At 41.8% G+C, this 14,155-nt stretch overlaps 2 protein-coding genes across 2 annotated transcripts in view; one reads left to right on the top strand and one right to left on the bottom strand.

The window, feature by feature from the left end:
- atg16l2 (autophagy related 16 like 2) overlaps nucleotides 1–14,155 on the top strand; it is a 125,811-nt gene that overhangs the window by 45,500 nt on the left and 66,156 nt on the right. The window lies entirely within an intron of this gene.
- LOC102797000 (olfactory receptor 52E8-like) lies at nucleotides 2,616–3,611 on the bottom strand. The gene has a single exon (XM_006781942.2). It carries the CDS (start codon nucleotides 3,609–3,611, stop codon nucleotides 2,616–2,618), a length of 996 nt encoding a protein of 331 aa, XP_006782005.1.

Genomic DNA, 14,155 nt, shown 5'->3' with positions numbered 1-14,155 from the left:
TAGCAATTATTGTTTTTTGTAATGTCTTTCACGTCTTTTTTTAGCGACTTTTTAAAGAAAAAAAGTCGCTAGGGGGTCTGAAAACTCGCTAAATATAGCGACAAAGTCGCTAAGTTGGCAACACTGAACTAACCTCGTATTGTGGATGGATTATCTCAGTTGTTCTCCTGACTGAAGTTTGGTCCGTTTACAGCATCCTGCCATGCGATTACATTTGTCCCTGACCACCAGGAACCCTCACGTTAACTTTTATCGAGTGGAAAAGAGTTAGCATTCATCCTCCAGCTTCACTGTGTTTATGCTATGCTAACATAGCTGTGTAGCTAGCGATGACGTAGCACATCATTATATAGCAGCTAGCCCAACTTCAGTAACCCTACAAACGTCACTGCTGTTTAGTTTTCTGTCTTCATTTATGTTGGAAGTAATAACAGAGCTCTACGTTTGAATTTTTCAAAAATCTCTCAGTCAGAACATGCTATATCATGTTTGGGTGGAAGCTAGCGAGCTAACTTCCTGCTAACTTCTAACTCCTTTAAATTGAATAAATTCTGTTTTCATGGATGCCTGGATGTTAAACTTAATTGTTACACCTGTTACACTTTTATTAAAGATGAAAGAATTGAGACAGTTTTTAACTCTCAGTGATGCTGCAGTGTTCGTTTGACTTTAGGACCTGAAGGGACGGAGTTTAGGACCCAGAGTAATCCACGAGGCTACTGACTACACTAGCCATAACGCTCCATCAAGCGGTGCGGCTTCGTAGTTTACCAAAGTTGTACTGAAACGTTTTTGACAGAGTTTTGAGCGCCGTGTACCACATAAAATCAGTTCGAGGTCAGTAAGCACAACCAGAATTCATACATAAGGCGCGCTGTCAATTTTTGAGAAAATTAAATAATTCTAAGAGCGCCTTATAGTGCGAAAAATACGGTACTCGTGCTAATGCCTAATGCCGGGTGTTCCATTTAAGGAAATGAATGAATGTGTTAATTGTAGAGATGCCTTTTAAAGAAGCTTTATAGTGATTCACCAAACTGCAAATGCTTTCGACAGCATGTCTGAACCCCTGAGCATTCATTAACAGTTAGACTTCAGATAACACGTCTTGCAGGAGGTTTTCAGACTCATGCATACCTTGCAGTCACAGTTTAATTTTTCTGCTGCATATCTGTGCTTAGGTCACAAGAGCAGCAGCAAATACCTCACTCGCTGAAAAACTCCCACTCTTTTTTCATGTCATGGTCGTACTCTGCCTAAGCATGCCAACTGTCCCATAAGCCCTTTATCCCTGATAGGTCTTATCCTTCACCATCACATTTCCCTTTACCTCCAGTGTTTACTGGTGGGGCTCTGCCATGACGTGCCCTAAACACCTTACAGCCATAGCCTCATTCAGTCACATCAGCAGTGATGGTGTTGAATGTGGTCCATTCAGACTCGGTGTCCCTGGCCCCCATCAGAATAATGCTGCAAAGGTTTTGCAGGAGGTGAAGATCTCCACTCCACGGCCCGTCCCAGATCCTCCCAGCACACTTTCATTTTTCATGGCTGTCTGGCATCCTCCTTAACCCACCTAGTCCAGGTCAGAGACAGGTGAGTTGGCCATTGCATGAAGTAAAAAATGACAAAATCAACTAATGTTCATTATAGACCAACAGAAGTCCAGTAACAGAACAACACTTGGCCTCCAGCAAGCCCTTCCTCCCCATCAACAAGTTTCTCTGTTATTGCCAACATTAAAAAATGAGGTACTCCAACTGGATAACAGAGTTCCCAGACGGGATATTTTCCAGCACCCAAGAACTCCCAAAAGCAAAAATTTGGTGCATATGAGCAGGACCCAGTTTCAAAGCAGCCGTCTATAATCTGAAACTCTGGGATGGTTCGAAGGTCCTGTTTCCACTTCAGAGTCTGAAACTAAGATAAGATAAGATAAGATAAAACTTTATTAATCCCTCGGGTGGGTTCCTCTGGGAAATTCGGTTTCCAAAAAAGCACAGCACCGACAGAAGTTACAGAGTTACAGAATATTATATATATAAATATATACATATATATAAATACAAAGACATATATACAGTAGATAAAATATACAAAGGGGATAAATAGAATAAATAGGAATAAAAATAAAAATAAAAATACAAGTGAATTGCACATTTCAAGTATGGAGTCTATTGCACCGCTGACTATTAACAAAAAGTATTGCACAAAAGGTAATTGCACAGTGAAGTGGAGAGGCACTACAGCTTAGTTGTTCCCCCCTCCTTTGTCCTCCTGTTTCCCCTCCCTCTCCCCTCCAGAGAGGAGTTAAACAGTTTGATGGCGTGTGGGACAAAGGAGTTTTTAAGTCTGTTGGTTCTTGTCTTTGGGAGAAGCAACCTGTCACTGAACAGACTCTTCTGGTTGTTTATGGCCGTGTGCAGAGGATGCCCAGCAGTGTCCATAATGTCCAGCAGTTTCTTTAGTGTCCTTTTCTCTGCCACTGACACCAGAGTGTCCAGCTTCATGCCGACCACATAGCTAGCCTACAGGCATTAGTTGTATAAAAAAGTATGTTTGCATAAAAGAGGTTCATGAAGATCATATAAACCAAACCCCACAGAAGAGGGGCTTCATGATTTTCCTTTTCCAGCAGACGAAACCTTCACAGTCATTATTTTCTTTGCTCTGTTTTTGAAAATTCTCAGAAAGCTGTCACGGATTTCTTTGGTTCGTACTCCGTAGATGACAGGGTTGATTGCTGCTGGGAAAAGGATGTACATGAGTCCCATGGAATTGTTGATATCTGTTGGTATAGGGATGTTCAGGTTGTGAGAGAGGAAGGTGATGCTGCCCACCAGGTAAAAACACATCATAACAATGAGGTGAGTGCTGCAGGTGTGAAAAGCTTTCCTGCTGTCTTCACCGGCTGCTGCTGATCGCAAGACCACGCTCAGTATCTTCATGTAGGAAAAGAAAATAATTGGTATGTCAGCTCCTACGAAGCAGATGATGACAGCAAGGCCAGCTGCACTGCTCCGGCTTGTGCTGTCACACGCCAGGCTGACCAGCGCCATGTGGTCGCAGTAGCAGTGCTGGATTACGTTGGAACCACAGAACTGCAGAGAACCTGCCAAACCTACGAGCGTCGCCATGACGGAGACGCTGCGCACCAGCGTGAAGAGCACTAGCCTCACCAGCATGGCGGAGTTAATTATTTCATTGTAGCGCAGTGGCCGGCAGATGGCGAAGTAGCGGTCCAGTGCCATTGCCAACAACAGGGTTGACTCCACTGAGGACAGGAAATGAATGAAGAACATTTGAGTCAAGCAGCCGACCAATGAGATCTCATTCCAGTTGAACAGAAAGCCAAGGAGCATGTTGGGGATGATGGTTGTCACAACCAGGATGTCAACAAAGCAGAGCGTGCAAATGAGGAGGTACATGGGGCTGTGCAGTCTCTCCACGCTGCAGATGATGTACATCAGCAGCGAGTTTCCAAGCAGCACCAACAGGTAGGAGGCGCTAAATGGCAGCGCCAACAGCCGGCGGTGTTTCTGCAGCGAGGGAAACCCTCGTAACACAAATGTGCTATGGGAGAAGTTTCTGCTTAGCGGTGCTTCCAACATGGCTTCACCTGCACAGAGACGGCCACACAGACACAGTCAGCACCACCGTCGCCGAGAGGACACGGGGATTTATCTGCTAAAATTTTCCACTTCTTCCATACACAATTAAATGTTTAAGGCTGCTGAAAAGATTGCACACACAGTGAGCATATTTCATTTAAATTGGCGTGAGCACCTCACCGTGCAGTCTGCCTTTACCAACATGTGTGAAAGAACCGGCTGTGCTTAAGTTCACTGAATTTTGGTGCTGTAACCGTAGCTGTAAAACAGTGCATTATTTTTTCTTTTACACAGGTTTTTTTGGTAAATAATGACCAAAAAAAAGGGACTTCAACATAAGTAGTTAGTTCATTGGTTCATCTGGAACTTTTGAAAATATAAACGGAATACAAAGATTTTAAATCTCACAAACTCGTATTTTACTCACAATAGAACACAGAGGACATATTCCTGATATCTGATCTGATGGCAGCAACACGTCTCAGAGAAGTTAGGAACAAAAGGTTGGAAAAGTAAGAAACAGTGAGAGGAACATTTGATAACTAACTGGCAACAGGTCAGTGACAGGCCTGCAAAAAACTGCAATTTCAGAATAATGTTCTTCAGTTCCAAAGTGTCTTTGAACGTCTCATCGTGCACAGGGACAAGGCCGATAACTGTGACCTGTACATTACAACATCAGTGCATGGGCTCAGGAACACTTCAAAAGAACCAGCGAGCAGCTCAGCGTGCAGGTTACTGCTCCATCACACAGAGAAGCCATGTGTGACCATGATGGAGAACAGCACCTCTGGACCAAAAGTCCTTAAAACAGATCTGAGGTCAGACTAGAGCTGGGTGATATGAGATTTTTTCATATCACGATATGTTTTTTTCATTTCAGGCGATAACGATATATATCACGATATCAGCCAAATAACTATATGTGTAAGATTTAAATGTGCCGTTGCTCACAAGTAAAATGTGAAATAATCAGCAGCTTGTTTTGATTTAAATATTTATTTCCCATAATAAGTTCAACAGGACTGGTCATGCAACACAGAGCACCTGTACAAAAAAACCCAAAGCCGACTGTACTTCCTCAGGAGGCTGAGGTCTTTTAACATCTGCAGGAAGCTCCTGAGGATGTTTTACCAGTCGGTGGTTGCTGGAGTACTGTTCTATGCTGTGGTGTGCTGGGGGAGCAGCACAGCAAAGAAGGACTCATCCAGGCTGGAAAAACTGATCAGGAAGGCTGGCTCTGTGGTAGGCATGAAGCTGGACACTCTGGTGACAGTGGCAGAGAAAAGGACACTAAAGAAACTGCTGGAGATTATGGAAAATGCTGGGCATCCTCTGCACACGGCCATAAACAACCAGAAGAGTCTGTTCAGTGACAGGTTGCTTCTCCCAAAGACAAGAACCAACAGACTTAAAAACTCCTTTGTCCCACACGCCATCAAACTGTTTAACTCCTCTCTGGAGGGGAGAGGGAGGGGACACAGGAGGACAAAGGAGGGGGGAACAACTAAGCTGTAGTGCCTCTTCTCTTCACTGTGCAATTACCTTTTGTGCAATACTTTTTGTTAATAATCAGCGGTGCAATAGACTCCATACTTGAAATGTGCAATTCACTTGTATTTTTATTTTTATTTTTATTCCTATTTATTCTATTTATCCCCTTTGTATATTTTATCTATATATGTCTTTGTATTTATATATGTGTGTGTATATATATATATATATATAATATTCTTAACTCTGTAACTTCTGTCGGTGCTGTGCTTTTTGGAAAACAAATTTCCCAGAGGAACCCACCCGAGGGATTAATAAAGTTTTATCTATCTATCTCTATCTAACAGGGTAGATGTACTTAAGGAACATGAGACTTTTTCAGATAAATAAAGGCAAATATTGCAAACTACACAAAAGGCAGCCGCTAAAGCGTTTAAGTTTCAAAACAGAACAAACGAAACAGACTAAATTGTCAATTCCACTTAGAAACAAATTATTAATTCTAAAATTAAATCTTTGTTTGTTTTACAGAAGAACAGAGAAAATTGACTAACTTTTGTCAATATCAAATAAACTGAGAACTAAAAGGAAATTCTCCATCTCTCCTTGTTGTATAGCTGAGCTTTTCAAACAGTTGTAACAGTTACTTTAGTCTGACAAAAGCCGAATGACGAATTAGCGCTTCCAGTCAGAGATTGAGCATGCACCGCTTTATTGTATTTCCAGACTTGCTTTTGGCACATTTACAGTGCGCGCTACTCTGTTTTTGTCAGACTTGAAATAGCTGAAATACCTTCACACTACAGAACTTCTGTGGCTCTTCCGGTCAACAATCTCTCCGGCATTGGAACCATCATCTGTTTTCTTTTCGGTAACCTTCGGTCGCGCTCTCGGTTGATCTTTCTCTAGTCGGCACACTCATTTCCTCCATTACCCGGGCGGCACGGCGGCTGGCTGCTTCCCAAACAAATACACATGTGTGGCTTGGCACTTGTGCTGCATGTAACAAGTCACGTGACGTGACGATGCGGCTGTGATTGGTTCGGCTCTGCGCTACTTAATTTGGATTGGCTGTTCTTCTTTTTTTTAAAGAGGACGAGCGGTGAGGCCTATCGCAATAGTTTAATTTTTCTATCGAGAAAAAGTTATTTCGCAATACCTATCGTTATCGTTCTATTGCCCAGCTCTAGGTCAGACCCATCCAAACATGGAGGTCCTTAGACTGAAGAGGACGAAGCAGAGCCAGGACTGCTGAGCAGCTGCAATCCTCCATCAGACTGATGTTAGAGAGCAAACATGGACCTGTCCTACCTTTACAGACATGTCGCTGCCATCACGTAAATAGAATAAAATATGGGTTTCTGAGATTTGCACATCGTTGCGTTCTGTGTTTCACCTCAAATTAAACTAGTTTCTATTTTTAAATAACCGATTAAAAGTACTCTGAGTACTTTGAGAACTGTCTCAGTGTTTGGACTCTAACTAAAATATTTTTTAAAATCCAAACACTGGTTTTAAAAAGCAAACAAAAGCGAGAAGAAAGAGAAAACAAAATCGTTCTTACCTGCAGCGCTGGTTTAACGTCAGGAAAAACCCGCTCTTTTCTCAGGTCATCTTATAGCCAGTTGCTCATGTCCCACTGAAAGGCTGACCTCAAACACAGCACCGCTGTGATTGGCTCAAAGCAGCTTGTGGCAGTGTAAAGGTCCCTGAGCCCATCGGTCTCCGGAGGTTTGTCAGGGTGTGGGTCTGTTAGGACAACGAGCAGAGACGTGTGGGACAACTGACGGTTTACGCGACTCTGAATCTGGTGATTTTTGTGCACATGCACTTTTCCCTACGGGAACTAACACATACACATTATTATTATTATTATTATTATACATTATACGCACTTCTCACGTGTTTTTCACAGAATACCAGATTCAGATTTTTTTTTAAAAAACTCCAGCGCAACGTCTGTTTATAAGGCCGATACATATTCTGATTCTCGTGTGATAAACACTGAGTTAACAAACTTGAAGTTAAGTTCCTAATCACGTTTTATGTTTGCTAGCATGTGCAAAAACAAATAAATACTTAAATGTTCTGCAGAAAGAAAATCAATATTATATAAGTGATTATATCTTTCCTCCTACGATGAAAAGCTGCAGCGGGATATTATTTCCTGCGCTGATATTGAATTCGGAGGAGCGCAGATGTTTCCTCTGAGGTTTAAACCGTGAAATCTAATTTGTCTGCTGCTCCTTCCTTCAGGTATTTCATCCGTATATTTGTTCCCATTTTCCTTTTGAAGCTAATTGGTCCCGAGGTCAGTACAACAGAATTTGGCTTCCTTTGAGAAGAACACAGGGATTAATTATCGGGGCTGCTTAATTGGCTCTTTCTGTCACACTACTGGGAATCTCAGAGCTGCAGCTCTAATCAACAGCGGCCTGAACACCATGTGATCATGCAGAGACCAAACATCAGAAAAATGAATAAGTTGACATATGAGCATAATGAAAGAGTTTGATGGCGTTAAGATGACTTTATTAAGACCTGTTAGCATGCATCGAAAAATCAATAACCAAATATAACTTCAAGTTTATTAAAAATGATAACAGCTTTACATCAAATGGTTTTTCTACCAGAACCTCAAACAACAACATGCGATATCAGATGTGATCTGATACTGTGTTCATTTTAGGACATCCTCAGGTCTCAGGAAAAAAGCCATCTTATGTTTAGTGAAATTAATGAGAATAATCAAGTTCGCTGCTGTTTTTGGTTATTGTAGAACATCTGACTAATATTGTTCGTTAATGCTGCTTTCACCTGTTCTGAGTAGTACACTGCGCACGCACGCAGTGAGACAGCGCAAAGGTGAGACCCGCCCCCCCCCCCCCCCGGGAGTGAAGTTGCTTACATGTCTGCTCAGTTACGTAGTAAAACAAAGCTTGCTAGTAATCACGAATCCAGAGTCATTACTGAACATCAAACAGTTATCTTTTTTACATCTTAGTACCATAGCTCAAAGATACAGAGACAATTAAGATCACTTCAACATGATAGTTTTGCTTAATAAGAAAATATATTTATTTAGAATTTATATGATTCACTCAGTCCTCTTGCTTTTGTAGTAGTAGGGGAGACCGGGGATAGTTGTAACATTTTTGACATTTCTGTCTGTAAATTGGAGCTCTTTTAAGGTAGTGGATTCAAAATGTAATGCAAAGTATTTACATGTCTCGGCTATTAAATAGTGCAGCTATTTTCTCTGCAGCACAATTACCCATTGCATGGCATGGTCTCAAACACAAAGAGTGAAATGTTACAATTAACCCCATAGTCTGGGTTAGTTGTAACATATCCTGGGGTGAAATGTAACACAATGAAATAAGGGTACTAACAAAACATTAACATGTAATCTTTGTTTATTCAACACATGAATGCACTTAGAGCCATTTATGTAACTGTGTGTGTGTGTGTGTGTGTGACAGAATGGAGAAATCGAGCTTTTGAACATATGTCAACCCCCCAAAGAAGACAAATTATGGAATTTTCTGCAACTGAATATTTCATTAATTTTGGTTGGTCTTCCTTGAGTTTGGCCTCATTGGCTCAGTGGGCATTATAACCTACAACTCTTGCACCAATTTTGAACATAACAATGAAGCTGAAAAAATGTAGTTGTGCACCAGCATCGCAATTCCATTGCGATGTCCATAAGAAGAATTACTTTTTTTCATGGCTTACCTTGGTGTGGTTTGCAAAGTGCTTCAGAAAGATGAGGAAATCTGTTTCTTGCACCCATCCTGATTTATTTCCACTACCAATACTTCCTACTGGTCCATCTCTGACACAGTGGTCCGCATAACGTATGCGTGGGAACACAAACAGTGGAGGAATTGTGTTGCCAATGGCATTAACCGCATGTACAAAAGCGACCAGTGAACCTCTCTCTGCTGATGTCGTTGCCCCAACTTGTTTAATATAAGTTAAAGTAATAGTTTGGTAAGTTGTAACATCTGCATTATTGTTACAACTAACCCAGACTGTTGCTGTTACAACTGACCCAGACTCCTATAGCCATGAACTAGCTAACATTACAGCCAACAGCTAAAACATTAGCACTAAAGATCTACATAGAATATATCCCCATTATCATACAAATAACATAATTTAAGTTTGATGAGTTTAACTGCAAAGCAGATAATGCTATTAGAAATTGAAATAAAGTAGAAAAACTTACTTTTTGCCATACAAATGACTTTTTTTTGTGTTAAATTGTCTGTGTTTGACAAAATGTGCTGATTTTTCACATGTGATAGCAGAACTGAGTTGGGCATGCACAGAATGAGTCACATCATTTGAAACTTAGCCCTGATTGGAGAAATTGGAAGTGTTACAACTGACCCACGTTACAACTATCCCCGGTCTCCCCTACATTTATTAAGTGTTGTCCCCACTGGTCTGACAGGTGCCTGGGAGGGGTGCAATCCTAGATCCCGCAGCTCAACAACATATATAGAAAACCCACTACAACTGAAAACGTTCATTAGCATTGCTACGGTACTTGAAACTCACTTCTCCTGCTAGCCAGTCCATTAGCCTAGCACAGGGGTCGGCAACCTGCGGCTCTTTAGTCCTTATACTGCGGCTCCGCGTGGTTTGGGAAAATAAATTAGAAGTATTTAGCTGAAGTGTATTTTTTTTTTGTATTAGTTCTTTTTAAACTTGTAGTTCTAAATTGGAAGATTATTGTGATTTTGAAATATAAAAATAAAATTATATTTTAAGCGTCACACTCGCGGAAGCCGGTGTACCCGCCAAAACGCCTGCATTTACCGAGACTTTCAACCCCAGGTAGGTCAATTATGGATCTTTGGATCCACATTATGTCAGCAGCTCCACCGTGAACTATGTTAAAACAAACACGCTCACGCCTCACAGACGACAGCTTACAGTCCTGCGTAAAGATGAAGTGACTTCACTGTGTGCAGAGGTTCAGGAGCAGAAGTCTTATTGTAAACATATCACGGCAGACCCGACGATGTTTGCATGAACACGCTTTTCAGCATCTCTTTATTGACCACTTTTCACACACGGTTGCTGTACGCACACAGCCGCTGTAGCTTTTCAGCTCACAGCCCGACACACACCAACAACAGCAGAGAGAGCACAGACTTTAAGGCGGCGAGGCGTGATTGCGGGTGCAGCTCAGGTGCGTCTGCCTCCCCTGCAGCGGCGCTGCAGACCACACACATTTACCAGGTGAAATAAATATAAGTAAATAAACAAATATTTATGCAGAATTTTGCAAATATCTCTTTTTCATTTTTTTAGCAGCATAGTGCTTTTTTCCAATTATTTTTTAAAAGTCAGGTCAAGGCTCTGCTGTGCTCCAAAAGCCCAAAGGCGATATAAGGCTGCCGGCTCACAACAGTTTATATTTGCTGGATCATTTTAGTTCAGCTTTCCTTTTGTTATATTTCTTTAAGAGTTCAAAATGTGTTAATTACTTAAATAAAATTAAATTTTCTCTGTAGCACTTCATGGAGTTCATAAGCAACACACCTTAGTTGTTCACACAAAGCATAAAGGTAAAAAAACAATATATACAGTGTTATCTTCATTTTAGATTTCAAAAAGTATTTGCAGCTCCCAGAGTTTTCTTTTGCGTGGAAACTGTCCAAATGGCTCTTTGGGTGTTAAAGGTTGTGACCCCTGGCCTAGCACAACCACGTTCACACCACGATCTCATTCTAAGCACAGTACTTCAGCATTACTTAACTTATAACGTTATACTTTCATTGACAAGTTCACAACAGTCTTATTGCTTCTGCTGTGTTACCTATTAGTCATTTTGAGGACTAGTAACCCACCTGTGTATTGAAATAAAGAGGAACAGATCATGAACTTGTTTACAGTTCAACTGCAGGATTTATTCTGCAGATTTGCCTGAAAAGGGGGTTCACAATCCTCCTGAGCACTATGCGCCACCTAGTGGTATTTGTAAGTAATGCCATGGAAGATGTAAAGTGTAGTGGGAAAATACTGAATCAGCAATGAGACATAACAAACACAGAAAAACACAACTGGGATGTTCTCTTTTTTTTTCTTGTATGAAGACATGGTAAATGGACTGGTTCTTATATAGCGCTTTTCTACTCTTTCTGAGCACTCAAAGCGCTGTACACAACTTGTACATTCACCCAAGCACATTTTTCTAAGTGCTTTCTAAGTAACATTCACACGCACATTCATACTCCGATGGATGCATCGGAGAGCAATTTGGGGTTAGTATCTTGCCCAAGGATATTTGGCATGCAGACTGGGGAAGCCAGGGATCGAACCACCAACCTTCCGATCAGTAGATGACCTGCTCTACCACCTGAGCTACAGCCACCCCATGAACTGAACTAAAATCCCCATAAGTCTTTTTATCTCTTAACTTTTTTTTAACTATTAGTTTAATCCAGATTTATTAACCACACATTTAAACTTAAACACACATGTTAACCTTTTACACTCTCCCCTATTTTTTTTAATTTTATTTTTGTCTCCTGACATTTTTCATGTTGAGGGATGTATGTCTCTAGTTACTGTGGTTGAGTGTAACAGTTGTCCAGGTATGGATGTGGGTATGTGAAGTATGGGAGTGGAAGAGTACTGGGAATACCCTGGAGAGGGTATCCAAAGCGAGGGATAAAGTCGTAGAATATTTTGTCAGCTGCGGTTTTCCCAGATTTATTCCTTGTTGGATACGCCTGGGCAAAGCGTGTAAAGTGGTCGACAAGAACAAGAATGTACTCATAGCCCTGACTTTGCTCTAGGTGTAGGTAGTCAATACAAAGGAACTCGAGAGGACTGCTGGTGGTTATATGTTCCATTGGAGCTCTTTGGGGAAGTACAAAGTACACCTAACCCTTCACTGGATGCATCCGTGTGTAGAATGAATGGAAGGTTGAAGTCTGGGTATGCTAGGGTGGGTGGAGTCGTCAGCACATCCACAAGTTTAGCCAAAACACCCTGGTGCTCTGCTGTCCAAATGATTGGTGTTTTAGCTGGCCATTTGTCTCATGTTGATTGTTGTTTTTACCTTTGTCAGCACTGCTAGGTTTCTGCAGAAGTTCAAACAGCGGCTTAGCCAACCGAGAAAAGTCTTGAATGAAGGAGCGATAGTACCCCAGGAATCCCAGCAAGGACTTAACATCTCTAACAGTGTGAGGCACTTTATCTTTCAGAGCCAAGATGGCCTCCAAGTCCTGTGGATCAATCTCCATCTCCTGATACTAAACGTCCAAGATGACGAACCTCTCTTTTGAACAACTCACGCATCTCAGTTTGAGCCCATGTTCTCTCATGCGGCCCAGAACTTGTCTGAGGTGGTTGACATGTGCCTCAAAGGATGTAGAATAACACAACACATCATCAAGATAGGGAGCACAGCACTCATCTCTAATTCCGTAGAGCACTCCCTCCATACACCTTTGGAATGCTGCAGGTGCATTTGTCAAACCAAATGGGATTCGAATCCATTCATAAAGCCCCCACGGATTTAAAGCTGTGAGGTGTCTGGATTCCTCACTTACAAACCCTTGGTGATAGGCACTTCCTTGATCTAATATCGAGAACCATGTGTTGCCACCCAGGTTGCCAAGTAAGTCCTGTATGCGTGGCAAGGGATGACGATCTGCAAGTGTTTTTTTTTGTTCAGTCCCATAAAGTCCACATATAGCCGCAAACTATGGTCCTTCTTACGGGCACAGACAACTGGAGAGGAGTAAGAGGACACGGATTTACGGATCCAACCTCTGTCTAGGAGATTCTTCACATAGTCTTTAACCTCCTGGTACAAAGGCTTAGGGATAGAGTTATAGCACTTTTGAACCTGATTGTTGTCTGTTACATTAATCTTTAGCTGCAAGTTGGGTATGCAACCTATGTCTCCCTCCCCTCTAGCAAACACATCAGATTCCTCAAAGAGCATCTGACGCACAACTTCCTGCTGCTGCTGGTCAAGATGCTCCAAGTTAACAGGAGGATGCCACTTTTTGGATGTATAAGTTTCTGGGATACTGTTTGCTCTGGCACTGCTGTGACTGGCTTGGCTACCCTGCGTGGTACATATATATGTATCAGTACTTGACTGCCCTGGCTGCTGATAAGGGGGACCAAAGTCTGTTGGCCTGCTGTCTATGATTCCTTCTATGCAGTCCAAGGCTGTCCTTGGTGGCAAGAAGATATCATGTTTGGCTGAATTGCAGACTGGGATTTTTACAGTTTTAAATGCACTAGGAGGCATGATAACTAAAGCAGGAAATAAATCCAGTCCATCTGGGACATCTCTTTTTAAGGCTGGTTCAAATAACATTGTCCCGTCCTCAGGCCAATCCCTGATGTGGCATTTCACTTGACATATTTGGCCAATAGGAACTGTGAGACGTCTCTTTCCTAATCTGATCATCTCATTCCTAGTTTGTTGGCACGTTGGGGTTTCGCTGACAACAGAAACAATTGTTTCAGCCGTATCTCGATGGAGTTTTAATGCCTCTGCTAGCAAATCACTTACAGTGGGGCAAAAAAGTATTTAGTCAGCCACCGATTGTGCAAGTTCCCCCACTTAAAATGATGACAGAGGTCAGTAATTTGCACCAGAGGTACACTTCAACTGTGAGAGACAGAATGTGAAAAAAAAAATCCATGAATTCACATGGTAGGATTTGTAAAGAATTTATTCGTAAATCAGGGTGGAAAATAAGTATTTGGTCAATAACAAAAATACAACTCAATACTTTGTAACATAACCTTTGTTGGCAATAACAGAGGTCAAACGTTTACTATAGGTCTTTACCAGGTTTGCACACACAGTAGCTGGTATTTTGGCCCATTCCTCCATGCAGATCTTCTCAAGAGCAGTGATGTTTTGGGGCTGTCGCCGAGCAACACGGACTTTCAACTCCCGCCACAGATTTTCTATGGGGTTGAGGTCTGGAGACTGGCTAGGCCACTCCAGGACTTTCAAATGCTTCTTACGGAGCCACTCCTTTGTTGCCCGGGCGGTG

This window comes from Neolamprologus brichardi, chromosome 14 (assembly GCF_056152115.1).
Source record: "Neolamprologus brichardi isolate AB-2024 chromosome 14, ASM5615211v1, whole genome shotgun sequence".
NCBI lineage: Eukaryota > Metazoa > Chordata > Actinopteri > Cichliformes > Cichlidae > Neolamprologus > Neolamprologus brichardi.
The sequence above is the reverse complement of the archived record's forward strand: the minus strand, read 5'-3'. Positions and strand labels throughout refer to the sequence as shown.